Raw genomic sequence first — 25,065 nt, 5'->3', positions numbered from 1 at the left:
TCACACAGGGCTCGCGCACATAAAATCGACTCAGATCGATTGCGTTTTAAACGTAGCAAACGTGCCCACTACCCAGTGCCCACAAACGCTATTTCCCACATGTCTCACGGTCTCTGTAAATACAGGACCAATATGCATACGCTCTGCTCACGCGAGCAATGCTGTAAAAGTGGTGTATGTGCCCGCTGCTCTGCGCCCACTCCCACACACAGACATGAAACTAGCCCAGCCCTCCCCCTCTCAGTTAGACACTGCAGAGGAGTCGAGCGCGGGCATTCTGCCCGCTGTTATCAGCGCGCCCCCTGCCTCAGATGTCATGAGCGCGACGCTTATGTCACAGCACACAAAAGCCGCTGTATCGCGAGCCGATCAGAGCGTGCTTCGCATCCAGCCCCTAGTTACTCGCGCACTTGCGTGGGAAAAGCTTCCCGGGGTTTCGAGATGGGTGCTGAACATCATAAAAGAAGGCTATTCGCTGCAGTTTCGCCGGCGCCCTCGCTGCTTCATGGCGCGCGTCGAGACCACGGTAGAATCGAAAGTAGCTCATCTACTTCGAGCCGAGATTCTGAAACTGTTGAGCAAAGGGGCTATAGAACCCCTATCTCAAGCTCAAAGCGAAGGGGGGCTTTACAGCAGATCCTTTCCTGGTGCCCAAGAAAGATGGGGGTCTCAGACCCATATGTGACGGCCCGAGTGGTGGCCGCACAAGAGCGGTAATGTGGATGTACTTGCATACACGCACACACATGCACACACGCCAACATGCATACATTTACACAAAGGATATACATTTAAGAACTCTTTATTTAAACTTATTTTGTTATTCATATTCATTTGTTTCAGTATAATGATGGATCACAATAACCACACAAAACAAGCAATATTAATTATTTCTTTATTGTTAGGTTTTCATGTTTACATTTACATCACATTTTATATACATTGTTACTGATTTGAAGTGCACACAAATTAGTTACGTTGTATATGTTATTTATATTTGTTTCTATTTTGAGTTTAAGTTTACCGTGATGAACTTCAGACATGGTCCGCTGCAGCCGCATCCTGGCGTAACAAGGATTGGAGTCCGGGCAGGAACAGAGAATTTATGCATTATTGGTTCCGCCCGGACATACCATTTGCTGGAATTGCCCAGGGGAGGAAGAAACGTTAATGTTGTTGTTAATTGATTTATTTAGTTGTACATTTATGATATTTGATTACATTTAGCTTTCCTTATCTTTATTTACCATATATCTTTGTTTGATTTGATTTTGATGTACTTATGGTTATATGTTGAATGTAAAGTTGAATTGTTTCCCCTCTTAATTTGTAATGGGCCCATCCTTTCCTTTATAAGCTGTTGCTTTGTTCATTTGAGCAGGTCAGTAGTTTTAGTTTGTTTGGTTTTTGTCTAATTATCTTGATCTCATTTTCTGTTTATTTATTTTTGTTGTAAGAAATTTATGAGTTTGTAAAGTTATTATTTTTTCTTGGGTTCAAATAAAGACCCATTTGTTTTGCAAAGCTTGTGTTCCTTGTGCTTGGCTTCTTGGTCCCTCACACCATACTAGATCTGCGGCAGCTGAACAGAGCGCTTCTGAAGCGCCAGTTCAGGATGCTCACGACCAGAAAAATCCTCGCGCATGTCCGCCGAGGGGACTGGTTTGTGTCAATAGAGCTAAAGGACGCGTATTTTCAAATACAGATAGCGTCACGTCACAGGCGATTTTTGAGATTCGCCTTCGAGGGCCAGGCATATCAGTACACAGTCCTGCCTTTCGGCTTGTCCCTGGCACCCCGTACATTTACGAAGTGCATGGACGCAGCGCTCGCACCCCTCAGACTACGGGGTATACGAGGGCTGAACTATCTGGACGACTGGCTGATTCTAGCCCAATCTCACTCGGAGCTCGTGGAGCACAGGACCATTTTACTCGATCACCTCGAGAATCTCGGTCTCGCAATGAACTGGGAAAAGAGCTCGCTATTCCCCAGACAGATTATATCTTTTCTGGGAATAGAGCTGAACTCGCTGCTAATGACAGCACGCCTGTCATCTCAGCGCACACTGGACATTCGGCGCGCAGCCGGCTCGTTCCGCTGCGGCGCGATAGTCCCTCTCAAAACATTTCAAAGGATGCTAGGTCTGATGGCCTCAGCATCTTCAGTTCTCCAGTTGGGCCTTCTGCGCATGCGCCCACTGCAGTTCTGGCTCAGAAAGAGAGTACCACGCACAGCGTGGGCCTCCGGTCGGCTTCGCTTCAAGGTCAATCAAGCGTGCATTGCAGCCTTGAAACCTTGGGAGGCAAAAGACTGGTACCAATCAGGTGTAAGCCTGGGGACTTCCTCGAGAGTGATGGTGGTGTCCACGGACGCATCCACCTCGGGATGGGGAGCGCTGCTCGAGGGCAGACCGCTTTTTGGCCAATGGTCAAAGCAGGAGAAGCTCTTACATATCAACTGCCTCGAAATGTTAGCAGTGAGCAAAGCGCTCACGCGCTTTTGTCCCCTCATAAAGGGACACCACGTGCTAATACGTTCAGACAACGTCTCAGTGGTGTCCTACATAAATCGCCAGGGCGGCCTCAGGTCCCTGACTCTGTACAGGCTAACCAGGCGCCTCCTGATATGGGCCCGCAGCAACCTGCTCTCGCTGAGAGCAGCGCACGTGCCAGGGCTCCTAAATATAGGACCAGACAGACTGTCCAGGAACCAGGTTCCGACAGGGGAATGGTCTTTGCACCCACAGACAGTCCAGCTGCTGTGGAAGAAATTCGGCAGAGCGGAAGTAGACCTGTTCGCGTCTCAAGAAAACGCTCACTGTCCAGAATTTTTCTCGAAGAGCAAGGACGCGCTGACCCACGAGTGGCCTCGCCGTCCTCTCTACGCGTTTCCCCCCGTCTCCCTCCTGACTCAGGTGGTAGAACGGGTCAGGGAAGAAGGATGCTCAGTGCTGCTTGTAGCCCCACTTTGGATGAGCCAACCTTGGTTCCCAATTGTGATGCAGTTAGCGAGCACCGCCCCGTGGCCAGTGCCTCTGAGGAGGGATCTCCTCTCTCAAGCCAACGGCTCGATCTGGCATCCTCACCCAGAGCTGTGGTCCCTCCATGTGTGGGCCATCAACGGGTACCCGCTGACCTCCCACAGGGAGTGTTAAACACTATCACACAGGCCAGAGCTCCGTCTACGCGACGTCTCTATGCCTCAAAATGGTCAGTGTTCTCTAGCTGGTGCACAGCTCGTGGTGTGTCACCCCTGCATTGCGGTGTGACGGAGGTTCTCTCCTTCCTACAGGAGCTGTTGGATAAGGGCAGGTCCCCTTCCACGCTCAAAGTCTATGTAGCGGCCATAGCAGTGTTCTCTTCGACCACGCTTGGCCAGTCTATTGGAAGGAACGATTTAGTCATTCGCTTCCTTAGAGGAGCTAAGAGACTGAATCCTCCCAGACCTCCCACAGTCCCTATATGGGACCTTTCTACGGTACTGGAAGCCATGAAAGGTCATCCATTCGAGCCCTTGCAGAAGATTGATCTTAAACACCTGTCTTTCAAGACGGCGTTTCTTCTGGCTCTCGCTTCAGTGAAGCGCATAGGGGACTTACACGCGCTCTCAGTAAGCGCGACGTGCATGGAATTTGGGCCGAATGACTCTAGAGTTATACTCAAACCTAAGCACGGTTATGTTCCTAAATCCCTCAATACACCGTTCAGAGCACAGGTCATCTCCCTGTCTGCTCTGCCGGTCACTGAAGGAAATATGGACGAAAGCTCCCTTTGCCCAGTCAGGGCGTTAAGAGCTTATGTGTCTCGCTCGTCTGTTTTTAGACAGACGGAGCAGCTCTTTGTTTCGTTCAGCGGGCGTTCTAAGGGACTAGCCGCTTCGAAACAGACCCTCTCCAGATGGGTAGTGGACGCAATAGCGCTAGCTTACACAACCAAGGGCATGCAGTGCCCGCTGGGTGTCAAAGCGCATTCCACGAGAAGCATGGCTTCATCGTGGGCCTGGTCAAGTGGGATTGCCTTGCAAGATATTTGTATGGCGGCAGGCTGGGCCTCTCCGTCTACATTTATAAGGTTTTACAACCTAGAGGTTCCCGCACTACAGGCCAGACTACTGTCGGTCTAGTATGGCCAAATCTCATAAACTGACGCTGTCAGTTATGCAGCTGTTTGAGTATTGCAGTGCTGCTCTATGCTGCCATAAAGGAAGATAGTGGCTAAACCCCTCCTCTTCCAGGATTCCCTGTGAGTCCCCTGGGTGATTGTGTACTGTATGAACTCCGGGCTGTCGCCCTTGAGTCTATAGTATCAGATCCCAGCACGCACGGCGTTTTACAGTAGGTTCCCCTAGCGTATTCTACGCAGTACGAGATAATCTCTCGTAAGAGAACGTTTCGGTTACTAACGTAACTTCGGTTCTCTCTAGAGAGAGGAACGAGTACTGCGTATCCTGCCGTGCATGCACGCGCTCTGGTTGCTTCGACTATGAAAAACCAGAGATATGAAGCCTGCGAGCGGTATTTATAGACCTAAGCCACGCCCGTTTCGGCGGGACGTGACGCAGAGGGCGCGAAGCGCCCTCATTGGGTCTGACGTCACTCTAGGTCTCGCTCGATAGGCTTAAGCAGTTGCCAGCAGACCAGCCAATAGGCGCGCGAGCTGCCTCGCCTATGTCTGTATGCTGCCGCAACGCGTTTTACATTAATACAAAATTAAGGATAATTTTTTGGCTTCAGTATTTCCCCGAGCGTATTCTACGCAGTACTCGTTCCTCTCTCTAGAGAGAACCGAGGTTACGTTACTAACCAAGTACGTTTTCTATGGGAGAAAAATGCTTAACATGTAATTAAACGCGTTGCGTTCAATTTCTGGGCTCATCTTATTTTTTATACATAGTATGGTTTATTAATATGATGTGTGCAGAGTTTGGTCATTTAATATTAATGTCTTAGTACAGTAAGCCACGTTAAGCGTTTTCTTATAATGGTTTTCTATGGGAGAAAATGCTTAACGTGTAATTAAACGCGTTGCGTTACACACACACAGTCAACATTTGAAGTGGATCAAAAAGGCTCATTAAAGTTGTCCTAAGACAAGAACAGTTATTGTTCAAAATTTATGTATAACTTCAATGAAAGGTTTTGATCCCTTCGAATGTTGACTACAGTGAATATATATATATATATATATATATATAATGTATAATGATAATTTCTCTTTTCCAAAACTACATTGAGATCTTCCATTGACCTAGAGAGGGCTGAAAATTGTATTTAAGAATATTTTATCTGAATCCTGGATATCATGGTTTCTCCCTTCTAAACTGATCAAATAAAGAGAAAGATTGCCTGTTATTGCTTTTAATCCCTGGAAGAATAAATATTGCTTCATTTCAATTTGCCAAGATTTTTTGTCAACACTTTTATCTGGCCACGGACTTGTACAGTAGGGTCTAAGCCGGACCTGTTGAAGCGTTCAGAAAGTCCTTGGAATTCATCAGAGGCAATTGCAGCTTCCAGGAACACAAATATGTGCTAGTGCAAGTTTTCCCTCCACTCCACTGGTGTCAGTTATGTCTATCAAAGAAAAAAAACACACAGACTCCTGGGAAATCTGGTTAAGCCAGTTTAAAGCCACACCCCCAGCCACAGTTAGAAGTCTGTTTGCCCAATGGAGGGTGAAGCTTGTTAGGCAGAAGGAGAGTGGGTGACGTGATTCAGAAAGGCATTGAAAGAGGACCAATGCAGTGGACCAATCGTTGCCCTCACCCTCGGCTCCCTCTATTGTGTTTAAGACAACAATGAGATCAGGAAGCTGCTTAAATTATTATTGACAAAGCCTTGAAATCCTGAACTACATAAACATGTGCCTATTCTAAAGCCCTCATATTGTATTTATTTCCTAATCATTTCCATTTTAATTTTAGCACAATAAGGGTTAGTAATAATAAAAAGAATGTCATTGGCTGGTTTTGCTGCTACATCACGTTATGGAAGAAGGCAAACCAAATCAGTTTGGCAAACCAGCTCAGAAAGTGTTGCAGGATAGTGTTATAAAGCAAACAGTGAGAGAACTGTTATTTCTGTTTTTAAATATTTCAATGTTTTAAAGACAGTAATGGATATAGGGGCCTACAAATGTATTTAAACATGTTCAGATAGAGTGATTAGTTAATTGGGTTAAGAGAAATGTTTTTCAGAACTGATACACGATCGGGTCAACAGAATGACTCACAGTGGTCTGTGTTTGTCCTCAGGCTGGTGCAGGAAACAGAGCAAAGTGACACACATCAGCTGTCCTGAGTAAAGCCTGTGACTGAAGATGCTGCTTGTAGATGTAAGTGTCTACTTTTTTAATCATTAGTAATTGTTGAATAAGCTATGCATTCATTTTTGATAAAAAACAAACAAACAATTGTATTACATTAATTAGAATCTAATGAGAATCACCACCAGAAAAGAATGAGACATTATGGTATATAATCTCAGCAAAAAAAGTAACATCCTTTTTTCAGGATACTGTATTTTAAAGATCATTCTGATTCAGATTTTTTGTCAAGACATTACTACATCAGTTTTAGACCCTTACTGAATCTCTGATGATTAAAACGGTTTAGAAATATGTGCAAAAAAAAGGTGCTCCTCGAACATGCTTTAGATTGGGAAAGTTATCTGAGTCTTCAAAACAGATTAGTTACAGGCCACATTCGCTAAATTAAACACAAAATAATGAAGGGCTCAGACGTTCGCTTTAGTTTGTTTTAATGAATAAAAAAAATCATCATAATTCATAATCATTTTTGGCTGGTTTATTGCGCCCTCTGCTGTTTGTGAAATTACAACACATTTCAGTTCCCAGGGCCTCCAAATCAGCTATAAATAGATTTTGCAGTAATGCTATACAACAATGTCCCATTAGTTAATGGATTTACTAACAATAACTAGCAATGCATTTGTTACAGTATTTTTAGTTATCTCTAAACATGAGAAGTGACAGATATGTGCAGGTATAAATTATCTTGAGATCCTCTTTCTTCTCATCATCTTTGGGGTTCTGTCTTTCTCACTCTTCCACCACGGCTTGATCTACAATGAACAGACACAGACACTTTAGTTCAACTTACTGAATTTATGACTCAAAGATGTTTGTCGAAATGTCTAAAATGGTAAAATAGCAGTATATAGAAGTTGTTTTATGATGCACTTCCTTTAAATGAGGATGGACTCTATCATTTCTTACATTTACATATTTGTGAATATAATAGGTCAATAACATTAAAAACATCTTAAAAGGTGAGAGAAGGTGACTACAAATGCTAATAAATGACACGCATTACAGCATTAAGGCCCTTTCACACCAAGGACGATAACTATAACAATAAAGATATAGTTCTGAAAATCATTCTAAATGTAAAAGAATAGCAGAGTCCACACCACAACTACAATGATAATGGCACAGAGAAATATAGTTGGGATTACTTTCAGAACAATTTTTTTTCAGATGATGAATGACCAAAACATTGACAGCTACTCAGGATCCATCCTGCTTTAGAGATTAGAATAAACAGAACAATAGCCATTCTCCTCTGACCTCTGGCATCAACAAGGCATTTTCGCCCACAGAACTGCCGTCACTGGATATTTTCTCTATTTCGGGCCATTCTCTGTAAACCCCAGAGATGCCTGTGAGTGAAAATCCCAGTAGATCAGCAGTTTCTGTAATACTCAGACCAGTTCGTCTGGCACCAACAACCATGCTATGTTCAAAGTCACTTAAAGGTGCAGTAAGTGATTTCTGAGAAACGCTGTTGAAAGTGAATCGGACCGAGCACCAAAACACACTTGTAGCCAATCAGCAGTATGTCCACTCATAAAGGGGGAGGCACCTGTGTTGCATAGTGTTCATGCATTTGGGGGCGGAGCCATCAAGATGGGGTGTGATCCTTTTGGGTAGGGGCATGTTTGTTTTGGTGCTTTCAAATATCAACAGCTTGGTGTGAATGGGCCTTTACTGTGTAAATGCAATCCTACAACAAGATGTTTTATATCTAGAACTGGATGTGGACGTACCTGACGGGGCAGAATTCTCATTAGCCCAAACAGAAAACCCAGTAAGTGCCTTGGGTTTCCACTTCAAGGCGGTGGTTGAGGCAGGTTCAACTTCCTCTGCATCTCCTTTGTCCTGCTATCAAAAAAAATGAATTATGATTTGGCTTCACACACAAATTCATTTAATATAGACTTATTCTTATAGGTAGGGTACAACAGAGCTAAAATGAATAATCCCAATTCCCAAAATGCATGTTGATCCTAAAAAGGTATAATTTACACAAAATAATTTGTGTGAAAAGAATTAACAGAACATACATATTTAAAAAACATACATGTAAAACATTTCAATTTTTTTTTTTTTTAATAATTCACTGGATGCAGTGTGCTCATGAATTAAAACATTTGACACTGCATAGAGACAAACAGGTGTTTAGGACAGTACTGTGGTGGCTATTGTTGTATTTAAAAAAATCGAAATTCAAGCCCTGTTTATTTTTGCCCTGTGGTGTCCTACTATTCATCTCTAACAGACACAAACATACTTTAAATGTTTTTAGTGTCTTGGTATGCTTTTATGTATTCAGTTCACAGGGTTCATTTGCTTGTAACAGGATTGAGATAGATTTTATTTACTTCATTTACATCTATTTAGTGTTTGGCAATGTTTACTAGCATACCAAGCTGTAAAACTTCTGAAACTCCAGTGAACTGCTTCATCCACTCGATGCTCTAAGGGCATTCCACTACTGACTACAGTCTAAGGGAAAGAACACGGCATAAGACTTTCTCTTCATGGTCCTCTGTTGACATGCACCAGGCAACTGGCAAACTGCACTATTTAGAGGCACATTAACAATCTGAAAGTTGCCATAAAACCCTCATCTCCAAAGGCCAAAATGGCAGTAGAGAGGATCTGATGGCAGAAGGGAGAACACAACTGCAAGGCTTTCCCTTCCTTACTGGTTTCTTCATCTGGTGCAGTCTTGAGTTTCAGTAAAGGGAAATATTTTTCAAGAAGAAAACTGCCCTTGTGAAAAATTGGTTACACTTTATTTGAAGGTGTCATTGTTACAGTGTAAATAATTACACTGTAACAATGACAACTTCAAATAAAGTGTAACCAATTTTATATAAATATTTAAGTGCTGAGTAATATTAATTAACTACATGTACTTACTATAGGGTTAGGGTAGGATTAGGGTTTGGTTGAGGGTTAGTTGCATGTAATTATGCATAATTTACTGTTATTACTATGGTAAGTACATGTAACATATGTAACAAGGACACTGTAAAATAAAGTGTTACTGAAAAATTACACTATCAAAAAATATTAAGCACACTACAAGTTCTCATTCAATACAAAATAAGCCATTCTCATGATATTTAAAGACATCCTGTAAAACATTAAATAGACATACCTGATTTATCTGGAGATACTCTCCATGCTGCTCACACCCAATGTCAAACACATACTTCCCTGGACCAGAGGGCTAGACAATAACAAGACAATAATTAGTAAGAAACACAGTGATCACTGTGTGAGAGAAGTGCAGATATCTTGTTATATTAAAGTTAATATAGAGCAGGGTCCCTTAAATCCGGCCCTGTCCTGCAAAGTTTAGTTCAAACTCCCCTATCTGCAATTTTCCTGTACCCTTGATTAGCTTGTTCAGGTGTTTGACAGTAAAAGCTGTGTGAAACATTTTCTCAAACTTTTTTGTGTCTATTTATTTTGCTATTCTTTTCTTACTATACAGATAGTTGCATTTCATTATTGAATGTAGTACAGTTCACCTCCCCACCCCTTGCTGTCCGCAACCCAATTTGAACAGATCTACAAACCATTTTCTACTACTCACCAGCTCAGAACCATAAATGCAGAGTAATACTTACATTATTATTGACAAAGTTGCCCTTATATCTGTGGTTCAGATGGATGATCTCCCCGGCTGACTCCATTTTACCCATGATCCAGCTGCCCATGTACTGAGAACCTGAGTCATGATATTTGTATGTACCCTGCCCATGTCTAAGAGGGAAAAAGACAGACAGATACTTTTATTAATAAGCATAGTTTGCCATTCATTTTTAGCTGAACTGAAGATGTTATGAATACTGTTACAACTTATATTAATAGATTCGACAGGTTGCTGGATTAGATCAGTGGAAAAGAGAGCCGCATTTCAACTACCTTTGATGTTGCAGCCATTCACCATCATATGTGTCTCTGTTGGGGTATGTGTAAAAACCATGACCCTGTCTCTGGTCATCCAGCCAGCTTCCTGAGGAAGAGGAAGAAATATCACTCGTGAAGACTGTAGTTAGAAGTCTGAGACAAGGTTCAAAAAGTCAGAGACAACTAGTCACATTTCAGAATGTTTATAATTTTTAAATACTAGTGCTGTTAATCAAATCATGATTAATCGCATATATCTCTATCCGTCCATCCATCCATCCACGCACAAATATATTATATATTTACAAACCTTTATGTTAGATGTGATTAATCACGATTAATCGATTTGACAGCACTAAAATATATACTATTGTTCATTGTTTATTCATGTTTGTGAATATTTCTATAGTTTTTCTATAGTTTATTTTATTACAGTAAGTGATTCTAGTACTTCAGCTGTATTTCAATTAACAAAAATAGTTTTAATAGTTTTAGTTTATAGGGTTTATTTAACAATAACAACTCAGTCTTAACTCTGAGTAAAGTCAAAAGTCATTGTTAGTTCATGATAACCTTAACAAACCACATATACTGTACTGATATACTTGAGATAATATAATGTAAGATTTACCTTCATATTTGGAGCCATCTGGGTAATAAAATATGCCTTGTCCATGTTTTAAACCCATGCACCATTCTCCAATGTATCTGGCCCCATTCTTGAACTTATATGTGCCCTGAAATACAGAAAACACAAGGTTTATAAAATCTTTCCTTTGTTTATGAGAACAGAAACTGCATAAGTGTTTTGTGAGGGACATGATCTCTTGCCTGGCCAGATCTCTTGCCGTTTTCATATGCTCCTTGGTAAGTGTCTCCATTAGGCAGGACAGCTTTGCCCTGTCCGTGTCTCTCCCCAGCTTCATTTCTGTCTCCCTCATACTCCTTCAACACAGAGCGGTTACTGTCATCTACGGTGAACACACTGCGAACTGAGAATAAACTGTGACAAAGACTCACCCCCAGAGAGCCTTGCTCGTCGTCAAACTCTTCAGAGCCAGCGTCTGTCATGATAAACTTGAGTTTAATGAACGGATAAGAGGGAACCCCAAAAGGAAAAACTTCAGTTGAAGGCTGTTTACTGTTACCATAGCACTGCCGCGACAGACACATGCGTAGTGACTTTTTCACCCTTACCTGCTTTCACAGTTTCACCCCAAGAACGGTCACACTCGTTTTAGAAATATATACATATTTTTTCTTTCTTTCTAAAACGAGTGTTTTTAAATAAATTAAATAAATTAAATTTTAAATAATTATAATAAAAATATTATAATAAATCATTATATATATGTTAAAATTAAAAAAACAATTGGACACACTTGACTGAAATTATTTTTTATTAAAAACCATTTGACCTAACGTTATGCTAAATGCTTGAGATTAGATTTGTAGAAAAAATTTAATTGTGCATGTATGGTTTTTCTAAACTCTTTTTACCCCCAAATCATTAACCAATCATTTAAAAAAAATATATATATATATATATTTTTTTTTTTTTTTTTTTGTGAACAAAATTTAGTTTTGAGAATGTAGTATTATTAGTTATTATAATAATTAATTTAAACATAGATATAGCCACATGTTATTATTACTATTTTTTTTTTTTTTTTTTTTTTAGTGCATGACTTTTATTTTGACATGAATAACAAAAAACTCGTGACTGACCAGTTGACTCAATTTAGCCCGTCACGTGATCAGTGTTCTCTGAAACAAGGATGTGAGACAAAACAGTAACAGCTGCAAGAAAGACAGCACATTGGTGTTTTCGGAGATTGTGCTGAGATGAAGTATTCCCTTCACTTCATTCACGCGGTTCTTCACTGTTGGATTGTGGGGCTGGTCGTCTCCAGGGTCAATGGGAAGCAGGTCTGGCCAGTGCCTTACCAGTAAGTTGCAGCCACTGTACACTTCAGCTCAGTTACATTGCCAGCGCTAAGGACTACAAGTGTTTATATCGGTTCGTCTTAAGCTTTGACAGTCTATGGTCTTAAGTCGTTTTTTTTTTTTTTTTTTTTTTAAAGTTAATTTGCACGATGGTTTATTAATTAGTCTTCAGATTCAGAATGAGCTTTAATGAAGATTGTTAACACACACAAGGGATTTGTCTTGTTGACAGGAGCTTCCAGTGCAGAAAAAAGTACAAACTGGGATAAAGGGCAATGAAAAGGAATACAACACAATAATAAATGAAAAAAAGCAATAAAATGAAATGCAATACAGTAATATAGAAAATATCATAATAGACAGAATTACGCATGTTCAGATATACAATTTACTGTTGTGCGCAAAATGGAAGTATACGAATGTGTTATAAACAGTTATGTGCAAATGAAAGTGGAATTAATGTCAAGAGGTAGATAATAAACTGGTGTTATATACAATTATTATTGTCATGTACAATGAAGAGGTGCTGTTGGCGATGTTAATTTCAGTTAGGACCTCAGTAGAATATGAACATTTAAATATATGCATATCAAATATACATTAATCACAATATTTTAATGTATGATTTCTTAGTCAAGTCACCTTTATTTATATAGAGCTTATACAATACAGATCGTTTCAAAGCAGCTTTACAGTGATAACAGGAAAATAATTCAATGATGCAAACAGTGTTAATATTGTCTGTACAGCAGCTCTACAAGTAAACAGTGGCATTGTTCAGCTGAAGTCAGTTCAGTGTTGATTCAGTTCTGTTGTAAAGTCGAACCAATAATATTGTTGAATATTACGTGTCCCTAACTAAGCAAGCAAGAGCCTTAAAGTAGATGCAAGTTAAATATACACTTACATTTCTAGTGAATTGAAATAAACTACTTCACAATTTTAAGCGACATCCACCATGTTGGCCAAACCTATTCGTAACACAATTTCATATCAATTTCTAGGCGACTTGACAGACGTCCAGATGTCGATCCCTTCTGCCAGCCTTTATACCCGTTCTGTCCCACCGGAGATCCAGATGGTCGGATACCTGTCATGGGAGACTTCGACGTCATCTCAGTGTTCAGACTTCAGACTCCTGTGTGGGAGTTCAAATATGGTGACATCTTGGGAAAGTTTGTAAGTGAATTGCAGGCGTCTTTTCTTTAAGAGTCTATTCATCTGAGTCTAATCAAGAGTTTTCACCTCAGCATGTCATGCATGATGCCATTGGCTTTGGAAGCGCAAAAACTGGGAGAAACTTCACTATGGAGTGGTACGAGCTGTTTCAGCTTGGGAATTGCACTTTTCCTCATGAAAGAGAGGGTGTGAGTGCTCCGTTCTGGTGTAACCAGGGAGCTGCGTGCTTTTATGACGGCATCGACGACTTACACTGGAAGCAGAATGGGACTTTGGAGAAAATAGGAGAGATTTCAGGTAATCTATATATTCAAAAGTTTGGAAACTTTTTTAATGTTTTGAAATAAGTCTCTTATGCTCATCAAGGCTGCATTTGTTTGATCAAAAATATAGTCAAATTGTGAAAAATTGTTTCAACTAGTTTCTATTTGAATACATTTAAAAATGTAATTTATTCCTGTGATGCAAAGCTACATTTTCAGCATCATTACTCCAGTCTTCAGTGTCACATGATCCTTCAGAAATCATTCTGATATACTGATTTATTTTCGTCTGGATTTGATTCTTTTTCTCACTTGTGTATTTTTGTGTTGTTAGGTGAGATGTTTAATGAGTTGGCTCTGTGGGTTCAGAAGGACAATGAAACGGGTGTGTATTACGAGACGTGGACGGTGAAGTCAGACCCTGGTGCAAATGCCACAACATGGTTTGAGTCCTACGACTGTTCTCAGTTTGTGCACCGCACATATAAGAAATTACTGGAGCTGGGCGCCCAACTGTTGAGCCAAACTCCACCCCGCTACACAAAGATCTATCTGTACAGCGGAGAACCTCTCTATTTGGGAGATGACACCATCTTTCAGCAGTCTTCTATGAAAGATCTTGCCACGGACATTAAGGAGTTCTTTCACTCGTTTCGCTCTCACCAGTCAGTGATAGAAATGATTATGAGCCTGTTGGAGGCTTATGAAAAGATGGTCCTAGAGAAGACCTTCTATTTCTACTACAACTCTGAATATTGGAAGCTGCCGATGAAATATCCTTACTTAAAAATAACCTACGAGGAGATTCCTTTTCCATAATGACAGTATTTTAATACCGAATAAAATTACATTTTCAATTTTCTACTTCCTTTCCAGATAATAATTTGTACTAATGCATTAAATACATTTTTTTATTGTACAGCACATTCATGAATATTGTTGCCTTAATGTAAATGAAATGATAAACATTCACACAGTGTCTGCGCAAATGTTTATTTGCCTTTATTTATTTCAACAAAAGACAATGTTATAACCATGTTTTAACAACACAAGAAATGTAATGCTTTCATATTAGCAATACAAGCAATATGCTCACTTGCTTCAGAAAAATCAAATACATGAGCACTTGGTTTGATGCTATTTGTACACGTTAATGGCTTTGAGTTGATCAGCATGCACTTTCAAAAAGTCATGTCTAGCAAAAAAAAAAAAAGTTAAAATTGTAAGATATGCACTGACTAAAACCTTGCTTTGTTATTTTAATGATATAACTAAATTGTATGTGAACTACCGCGCTGTAGATTCCCTTTTCTGTTCATTTTCAAGAACGTTTTGCTTTCAAACGATGACAGGAATCTTAGTTTTCTTCATTTAGATGCTACGTTTACAAAAGCCGAAACAGCCTTTAATTCTGGATAATTAGCAAAAGAAAACTTACATGCGATTGACTTTTTATAAATTATATAATATGCATATAAATCAACATGAAGCATCTCACTCAATGTTAAACTATCAGTATAAGCAGATTAATAAAAAGGAAAAAAAAAAGCAATCAATAAATTACACTGACGGTCAACTAATCACAAAGGGTAAAGATCCATCAAGGAATAATTCCCACTCATCTGAAAGAGATCAGCACAGAAACACTTTGAACCTCCACAGAAGTATACATTAGTATTTCTATTTATATCAAAAACACAGCATTTTATATACAGACACATGGAGCTTCCTTCTTAAAGGAAAACGTTTTGACTGCTTCACTCCAATACTGAATCATATTGAACTGAATCGAAGGGCGCATGTTAATGCAGCCGGGTCTGAAGACGCGCATCCAGAAAAGAAATAAATCTGCAGTTCTTCATTGCACAGCATTCTCCATGCAATCCAATAGAAACCAATCAACGGTTCATTGTATCTCTAAAATTCTTTTACCATCTCTTTCCAAATTTGAGGACACAAGTGTTCTGTGAGACAAACACTGATCCTTTTATTTCCTTCCTCTCTGACCAACTCCAACATACCTTGAAAATATTATTCTGCACCCTCTTCCCTGCTAACCCACAATATGAGCAACTACTTGCTGAAACCACACAAAAGAAATATTTCCATTTGGTATGTATAAGGTGCATATTATTCACTATACATTTTTGTACAAAAGCACCAAATCTATGTATTAATACACGCAAATCACACAAAATACAGTTCTTTATCTACATAAACCAAATCAGCACACTTTCAAGTGAGCACTTATTGTATGTACACTTCAACCTTGAGCTTGTGTTGGTGAACTGGTTAGTGAGAAGAAGCCACTCGTTGGTGAAGGGAATCCGCTCTTACTAAAGTCTTACGGCTTGCTGAAGAGTCCTAGTGAGAACTGGTTCAACAAACCATGTCATCAAAATGGGATTATGGCCTGAGCCGCTGGGATAGGCCCCTTCATTCCTGTCGCCCTACATTGATTGGACAAGCACTTTGGGAAATGGATGGTTGGATAAAGCTTATGCATTTAAACTAACTATCACTGTTTGTGCTCTAATGGATGAATGATTTAACATGAGATCCACCCTTTACAGTTTGAGCCATTGAAAACAGCCATCTACACAGACACAGAGCAGGAAAAAGTGAAGTGGAGAAATAGATGAGCATCTGCGGAGAACGTCAAGACATGAACGATGAATATATCTGCATATGACTAGAATCTGATCTAAATAAAACAGCTTTCAGTTTCCTTTCTAAATAACAACTCCCACCTCCACCCACACACATATTTTGCAATATAATCTGAAAATGTAACATATATACATGGTATGATGTGTACAGCGCTGCTCTATTTAGATAGTAAATGTTACAAAAATATTTTTCGCAAATAACCTCAATTTTTGTTGTTGTTGTATTGTGACCCACAATCCCTAAAATTGTCATGCAGAGGAAAAATATATTTTTAAGAAATAATATACATCACGGAACTAAGTTGTTGTAGTGTCTTTACGCTGATTAAACAAATAGAACATTAGTGTAATGACAATCTAATGGGATTAACAAATCAAAAAGAGATGCATTATTAAAGGGATGGGGAAAACGCTTAATTGTTAATTCAATAATGTCACAATAACAAAAATCTTAATGGTCCTAAAATGGGCTTAATTTCTTTTTGATAATTTACTATTTTTTTTTCTTTTCATTTTAGAGTTAAATGCGACCTCAATAAGCTTTTGTAAGATTCATTTAAGTGTAAATTTGCCACAACATGCCATTAAAGGGATATTTCCCACAAAAATGAAAACTATCACCCTCATGTCATTCCAAACGTCTTTATTCTGTGGAACATATATTATATAAACATTTTTAAAAATGTTGTTTTTTTGTCAATGTCAATGGTCACCAAAACTGTTGGGTTACCAACATTCTTCAAACTATCTTCTTTTATGTCCCACAGTTGAAAAGATCATACAGGTCTGAAATGAGGGTGAGTAAATGACAGAATTGTTTGGGTGAACTATCCCTTTAACACAACAGTCCACATTAATCATGAGCAGTGAGGGAATTTACATCTCAAATCAAATCTATGTACAAACCGTGAGAACGAACTGAAGACCACATAAAAAGCCCATAATACCAAAGGCTTAGGCGTACTTTTCAATGGTCTTTTGAAAGCAATCGTTGTGCAATTTCACCAGGTGGGCATCATATCTGGAAACCAAACCCGCCCCAGGTGCTTGGACACTTCCCAGTGGATCTCATCCAGGCTGTATTTGTGGTCTGGGATGAGCACCTCCTCCATGATAGACAGCTGAGAGAGGCGGCGGCCACACATCTTCACGAACTCCACGAAAGCGCCGCAGGAGACCTCGCACTCGCCCAGCCCGATGGCCGACAGGTGCTGGCAGCGCTCAGCGATGCGAATCAGCTCCTCGTCCAGCGGCCGGAGCCCGTTGGCACACACCACCAGCTCCACCAGACGGGGGCAGTTCATGCCCACGCGGCCCAGGACCTCCTTGCTGACCGAGCGGCCGAAGTACAGGTGCGTGACGGGGATCTCGTCGCGGAAGAAGGGCCCGAACTCGTCCTCGTACAGGAAGAAGTACATGACCAGGCTGAACTTGGGCGAGTGGCGCAGCATGGCGTCCCAGCTGCTCTTCTTGATGGTGTGGAACTGCTGACCGGGGTTCTCGCTCACCACGTCTATGCGAAGGTGCTCGAGGTGCACGTGTTTCTCCGAGGAAAGCGCCAGGAGGAGATCGTCGCTCAGTAAGTGATAGTTCAGAGCCAGTTCTCTGAGACCGTGACACTGATCAGCGACACACAGAATACCTGCAACAACAGAAGACGGATGGCTTTCACCAAACACTACAAATAATACAGTCTGAATAACGTCCAGGGTGGAAAAAAGAAAAAATGATTCTCAGATGCATTGTGATTTCTCTTCAACGATTCTGAAAATCTGAATTCTGAGGCAGGTGTTTTTTATTCCACATATGCATGAACAAAGAATTTGGAAGAATATGGGTAACCAAACAGTTGATGGACCCCATTGACTTCCCTAGTATTTTTCTTTCCCTCCAATGGGTTCTATCAACTGTTTGGTTACCCATATTCTTCAAAATATCGTCCTTTGTGTTCAGCAGAAGACAGAAACTCATACAGGTTTGGAACAACTTCAGGGCAAGTAAATGATGACAGAATTTAATATACATTTTTCAAATTACTTAAAGGAACACTCCACCGTTTTTTGAAATAGGGCTTATTCACCTTCTTTCCTACATTTAGATAGGTGGGCAAATGCATTTTTGTCTCAGTGCATGCATTGTTTTAGTTTGACAGGGTCGGCGCTAGCTTAGCTTAGCATAATGAATGTAATCCTTTGTTGCCAGCTAGCATGTCCTGAGTAAAAGTAATATAAAAAAAAAAATCCCACCTAATTACTTCTTGTGGCCTGCGTATTCACAACGAGTACAAATAGCGATGCAGATTAACACTAGGCGATTTCCTATGCAGATATTGACATGGGACTATATTAGGGGGAAGCACAGGCGAAGCACTGCTACTTGGGCTCAGAGATATCACGCCCAAGTAGCAGTGCTTCGCCTGTGCTTCCCCCTAATATAGTCCTTAATATATAAGTCAATATCTGCCTAGGAAATCACCTAGTGTTAACTATTTGTACTTGTTGTGAATACGCAGGCCACAAGAAGTAATTAGGTGTTTTTTTTTTTTTTTATATCACTTTTACTCAGGCCATGCTAGCTGGCAACAAAGGATTCCATTCATTATGCTAAGCTAAGCTAGCGCTGACCCTGTCAAACTAAAACAATGCATGCACTGAGACAAAAATGCATTTGCCCACCTATCTAAATGTAGGAAAGAAGGTGAATAAGCCCTATTTCAAAAAACGGTGGAGTGTTCCTTTAAATAGGTCACCTAAATTCAGAATTGTCATATCATGTTGTTGCAAACCCATGATTCTTTGTCATTCGCAAAACATTCGCAGTACATTCGTCATGTACTTTTTTTGTTAGTTTGAATTTTTTTTTTTTTTTTTAAACCCTATTGACTTTTACCATATGGAGAAAAGCAGTTAAGAATACGGTTTCAACTTACATTTTTGGCATTAATGGGAGAGAGAGAGAAAGTCATGTAGGTTTGCAATGAAATGAGGCAGAGTATAAATCACAGAATTGTAATATTTGGGTGAACAATCCCTTTAAAACCCACAGAGGGACTTATGAGAACAAACTTCATGAAAAGATTAGTTTTTGTTGTTTAATTCTATTTTTTAATCATACTGAAGTGGATGAAAGCACACCGTCCTCCAATAGGAGCTAAACGGGCCTGTAAGAAATCTTTATACACCACCGCTAGTCCCATCAGTCAAAGCCAGCAAGAGTGAAAACATTGGTGCGCATCTATTACAATAACTACGGTAGTCTTTATGAGGAGAGCAAAGGTGACACTTTGTTTTTCTTTTCCACTGAGTTGGCAAGCCAGTCTCATAGGCATGTCAATAAGCCATAAACATAAGTTATCATATTCTGCCTGTACACACCTTGTTTATTAACAGCATGTGACGAATAGAGATTGAACAGTGATTCACAGACTTAACTGTTGTAGGTGATAATAGCATGCTATAATACATGTGTAATTGGCCGATATTTTTAGTTTGTTTCTGTACTTATTCTATTAAAATATAATCATTTACACTACTGTTAAAACGTTTGGGCAAGATTTTCTTTTATGCTTTTGAAAGAAGTCTCTTATGCTCAACAAGGCTGCATTTATTTGAACAAAAATACAGTAAAAACAATAATATTGGGAAGCATTAATAAGATTTAAAACAATATATTTTAAAATGTAATTTATTCCTGTGATGGCAAAGGTATTATTCTAGTCACATGACCCTTCAGAAATCATTCTAATATGCTGTTTTGCTGCTCAAGAAACATTTATTATTAATAATGTTGAAAACAGTTGTGTTGCCTAATATTTTTGTGGAAAACTATGGTACTTTTTTTAGGATTCTTTGATGAACAAAGTTCAGAAGAGCAGCATTTATTTGAAACTGACATATTTTGTAACGTTACAAATGTCTTTACTGTCACTTTTGACCAATTTAATGCATCATTTCTGAATAAAAGTATTAATATTATTTTTAGTAATTCTTACTGAACCCAAACTTTTGAGTGCCAAATAGTTTGTTTCACATTTGATTACTTTAGTATTTATTCTGAATGTTTACTTAATACTGCAGTTAGATGCCAATCACTGTTTACTTTATTTGTAGTAATGTTATCTATTACTCGTAGTTTGTGTAAGTGTTGCAAACATGCAAAATATTTAAATTTACTTGAGAATATTTACTACATACTATATTTTAATTGAATTTGTTACCACTGATATTAATATTTTGCTTTTTAAATAAAAGAGTGTGTTCAAGCTATTGAAACTGGTGATGAGTGTTTCATGAACTTGCTAGTAATAGGTCATTCATGAACGATGCGATCATTGTGTCTGTCACGTGGCAAATGAACGAAAGACTCGGAAGGTAAATTAAATATTTATGTTTCCTGTAAATCATCTTTGGCTGCATTATAATGATTTCTTAATTCAAAATATGATCAAGATTGCGTAGGTGGAGTGTGTTCAGGGGAATTTGGCTGTTAAAAGTATAACATTTAAAGGCACTTAAATGAACGAAATGACTCGATTAAAGATTCGTTCATTTTGAAGAACGAGATCGAACGAGACGAAGAGAGTCAGCAAAATGATCCGAACTTCCCAATGATCACTTGAACTTGCCAACAAGCTAAAACAGAGATTCTCAACTCTGGCCCTTGAGATCCACTTTCCTGCAGAGTTTAATCAAACACACCTGAACAAGCTGATCCAAGTCGTCAGGAGAACTAAAACATAACAGGCGTGCGAGTTTGAGCTAAACTCAGCAGGAAAGTGGATCCCAAGAACCCCTAGTCCCTGAAATAACGCATGTCATACCTGCAGGAGAAACATGAGGGCAGCTGCTCATCTTCAACAGCTTGAGTGTGTCGCTGTTGTTGGCCACCAGGACCTTGAGCGAAGGATCATCCACTGGCGTGTCATCAATTTTCAGAGACGAAAGAGACTTGGAGTTGACGAACACCACGGTTAGTGCAGAGATGAAGTGGGACTGAAAAGAGGAAACAATAAAACATCAGGAAACATCCAGCCCATCGTCCTAACACACGACTCAGCCATGTAACGCATGTCCTGATACCTTGGGAAGCTCCATGAAGCTCGGGCGAGCAGTGGAGATCAGTCCAAGAGTCTTCAGAGAGCAGTTCACCAGCTGAGACAAGATATCACACGCAGCCTCGGCTGATTCTGTGCTGCTGTCCACCTGTGCAAACACAACACAAACCCTTAAGTCAAGTCACGTTTATTTATACAGCGCTTTTTACAATACAGATTGTTTCAAAGCAGCTTTACAGAGATAACAGGAAAATAATACAACAAAGTTTGTTTCCAGAAGAAAATAGCGTCACAGACCAGCTTAAGTAAGTTCATTTTTGTTGTAAAAAAGTTATTAATTTAGTTCATTTATATATATATATATATGTATATAGCCGCTCTAGAGAAAACCGTGATGTCATCGTCCAGCTCAGTTCAGTTCTCATATAATGGTGTCAATACAGGCAGATCAATATTATTGTAATATCTTAGCGTCTACTAATGCATTTTAGGTTTTGATCAGATGAGTAATGTTCAAAACCACTGTAAAATTGCACACATCTACTGAATTCTTTAGTAATGCAAGTCTACATATCTACAATATTTCCTTATTTACTCACCCTCATGACAAAAAAACCCAAGACTTTCGTTCATCTTCATTTTTAATGAAACTTCTGAGATTTCTGTCCATTCCACCAAAACTGGTTCAAAATGTTCATAAAGACATTGTAAACATAATCGATATCGAGCAGGTTGAATCCAAGTCCACCATATTAACCAAGTATATCATATCTACCATATTCCATTTCCATGTTCTCTATTTATGTGCAGTGATTAATATTTATATGTGAATAAAAGTCCAAATTAAATCTGTTCATCATATCATCATATAAAATTAAACAGCTCGAATTATATGGATTAGTCTTACAATGTATTTATGAACTTTTTGAAGCCTTTCAATGGAGGAACAGAAATCACTCAGAAATCTTTTCATCTCTAATAGGTTTGTAATGATTTAGTAATGATTTGGGTGAGTAAATGATGCCAGAATTTTCATTTTTCAGTTAACCGTCCCTTTAAAGGGTTAGTTCACTCAAATATAAAAATTCTGTCATTCCACACCTGTATTTTTTCTGCAGAACATGACATTTTGAAGAATGTTGTAAACCAAACATGTATGGTTTATGGTTGGTTCCCACTGACAAAAAAAAATACAAATACAATGGAAGTCAATGGGAGACAAAAGTGTTTGGTTACCAACATTCTTCAAAATATCTTTTGTGTTCAGTAAAACAAAGAAAGTCATACAGGTTTGGAATGATATGAGGGCGAGTAAATATTTCATACCATCCCTTTAAGGCCAGCATGATTTGTGAGCTGTAATGTTTAAAGCAGTAATTGGGTAACCATGAACGTCCTCATGTGCCTCTCACCTTGAAGCTGACGTACTGTAAATGATTGGAGTGCCTCTTTATGATCTGCTTGATCAGGTCAGGATGTGTGGCCTTCAGGTAAGAGCTGGCAGGCTGATTGAGCTCAAACTCGAAGCACCTCCACAGCTCGGGCATGTGGAAGGCCTGGTTCCAGCAGCGACAGACCTGTGAGGCGAAGGCACGGTCCAGGAGCGGCAGGTACTGAAAGATGTGAAGCAGGATCTCCTGGGGCAGTCGAGTCCAGGGGGACATCTGCTCTCCGGAGTCCTCGTCGGGCTGTTTGACCCGCTTGCAGGAGTCCGTCGGCCCAGCGCAGGACGAGGTGCTGCTGTCCTCTCGCTCTCTGCTCAACCTCCTCTTCATTCTTGGGGGCCTGAGAGAACTGTGAAGCATGAGGAGCGAAGTATAAACAGCCGAGTGAAAATACACACAAAGAGAAGAGAAGCATCCTAAAACAATTATTAGACATATATATATATATATATATATATTTAAAAATGACACGTTGTATATATACTGTATGTATGTATATATATATATATATATATATATATATACACATATATAATTACATGTTGTGTATATATACACACATACAACATGTAATTATATATATATATATATATATATATACAGACCCTTTCCAAAAAATTTGAACATCATGGAAAAGTTTATTCAAATCCTGCTGGAAAATGAAGGAAGCATGAAGTGCTCTGAAAATGTCCTGGTAGACGGCTGCGTCGACTCTGGATTTAATAAAGCACAGTGGACCAAAGTCCTCTTTTCTGATGAGAGCAAATTTTGCATCTGATTTGGAAACCAAGGTCCCAGAGTCTGGAGGAAGAATGAAGAGGCACACAATCCAAGATGCTTGAAGTCCAGTGTGAAGTTTCCACAGTCTGTGTTGGTTTGGCGAGCCATGTCATCGGCTGGTGTCGGTCCACTGTGCCGTCCACTCAACGCAGCCGTCTACCAGGACGTTTTCAGAGCACTTCATGCTTCCTTCAGCAGACAAGCTTTATGGAGATGCTGACTTCATTTTCCAGCAGGATTTGCACCTGCCCACACTGCCAAAATAACCAAAACCTGGTTCAATGACCATGGTATCACTGTGGAATTACTGTGTGATTTCATGTAATATTCTAATTTTTTAAAATCCTGTTTTCGTGGGTTTTATGAGCTGGAAGCCCAAATTATGTACAAATAAACAACTAAATACTTGAAATCGTTTAAGTTGTGGGCCCTGAATCTATAATCTATGGAAGTTTAACGTTTTGAATGGAATTATGGAAATAAATAAACTTTTCCATGATATTCAAATTTTTTGGAAAGGGTCTGTATATATATATATATATATATATACATACACATACATAAACATATGTGTCATATATATATATATACACATATATATATAGTATATAATTACATGTTATATATAATTATAATTACATGTTGTGTGTATATATATATATATACACACACACACATATATATAAACATACATATATATATATAATTACATGTTGTATATAACATGTAATTATATATATATATAACGTAATAGTTGTATGTAACAATGTAATAGTTATATAACTATGTTATAACATGTAACAGAGTAGAGCATTATTTATATATATATATATATATACACACATACAACATACAATGTGTCATTATATATATATATATATATATATATACACATATAACGTTACATATAACGTGTCATTTTTTTAAATAGGCCTATACATGACACGTTTAAATGGCTCTTAACTTTCCTAGAAACAAGTGCAAGTGAGTCCTCTTCGGCTCAACACACGTCTCAATTACATGGCAGGGATATTATCCATTATTAAAAACATAATCAGCCCGTTCCACACATATATTTAGTCATGGAGCCAGTGATCTAGCTAGATTAAGCCACCAACAGCCTTCCTGCGCTGCTGCGAATCCCGTGTTTACCTGTTTTGCGTATTGCTCATGTTATCTCCGTTCAGCTCGCTCGCAAACAGTGAAAAACAAACAAAATCCTGGTAACTCGTGAGAATGTCAACCCGGACAGGAACCTGAATTAATCAGAGTAGAGCAGAACGCACGCATTGGAAACGAATGAGCGCAGATTTATGAAGTTATATCTCGTTTTTTCGGGAGTCTGAGTGCGTAAGTCTCGGCGATATTTCTAGTTGACCTACTTCTGTTCTGTACCGCGGGAGATTTCAGCGTCCCCGCCTCCTCTCAACGCTGAAAATGGCGATGTTGTAGGCCTAACTTGTTGTCGAGTGTGAGAGAGAATAGCATTGAGCGGCTGAGAGT

General features: G+C 39.3%; 3 protein-coding genes across 4 annotated transcripts; 1 reads left to right on the top strand and 2 right to left on the bottom strand.

Moving 5' to 3' along the window:
- Nucleotides 1-6,332: 6,332 nt before the first annotated feature.
- On the bottom strand, nt 6,333-11,414 carry rsph1 (radial spoke head component 1). Of its 2 annotated transcripts, none has more exons than XM_084420211.1 (8): nt 11,247-11,414; nt 11,058-11,171; nt 10,858-10,963; nt 10,242-10,332; nt 9,944-10,079; nt 9,469-9,540; nt 8,069-8,183; nt 6,333-7,084 (listed from the first exon to the last, which is right to left on the bottom strand). In XM_084420211.1, the coding sequence occupies exons 1-8, from the start codon at nt 11,397-11,399 to the stop codon at nt 7,062-7,064; spliced, it is 810 nt and encodes a 269-aa protein (XP_084276337.1). In that variant the 5' UTR covers nt 11,400-11,414; the 3' UTR covers nt 6,333-7,061. The 2 variants fall into 2 exon arrangements, with proteins under 2 accessions (XP_084276337.1, XP_084276338.1); XM_084420212.1 differs by having other exon boundaries at nt 6,953-7,084; nt 8,069-8,180; nt 11,247-11,381.
- A 535-nt stretch (nt 11,415-11,949) lies between these two features.
- Nucleotides 11,950-14,598, top strand: cln5 (CLN5 lysosomal BMP synthase). Its single transcript, XM_084421089.1, has 4 exons — nt 11,950-12,175; nt 13,178-13,352; nt 13,424-13,649; nt 13,950-14,598. Exons 1-4 carry the CDS (start codon nt 12,072-12,074, stop codon nt 14,432-14,434), a joined length of 990 nt encoding a protein of 329 aa, XP_084277215.1. The 5' UTR covers nt 11,950-12,071; the 3' UTR covers nt 14,435-14,598.
- On the bottom strand, nt 14,593-24,995 carry fbxl3a (F-box and leucine-rich repeat protein 3a). The gene is made up of 5 exons (XM_084421087.1): nt 24,715-24,995; nt 22,750-23,131; nt 21,363-21,485; nt 21,104-21,275; nt 14,593-17,926 (listed from the first exon to the last, which is right to left on the bottom strand). The coding sequence occupies exons 1-5, from the start codon at nt 24,732-24,734 to the stop codon at nt 17,286-17,288; spliced, it is 1,338 nt and encodes a 445-aa protein (XP_084277213.1). The 5' UTR covers nt 24,735-24,995; the 3' UTR covers nt 14,593-17,285.
- Nucleotides 24,996-25,065: the final 70 nt, after the last annotated feature.

Source organism: Rutilus rutilus (assembly GCF_951802725.1).
Source record: "Rutilus rutilus genome assembly, chromosome: 10".
Classification (NCBI taxonomy): Eukaryota; Metazoa; Chordata; class Actinopteri; order Cypriniformes; family Leuciscidae; genus Rutilus; species Rutilus rutilus.
Note: the sequence above shows the minus strand (reverse complement) of the source record. Positions and strands in the feature narration are given on the sequence as shown.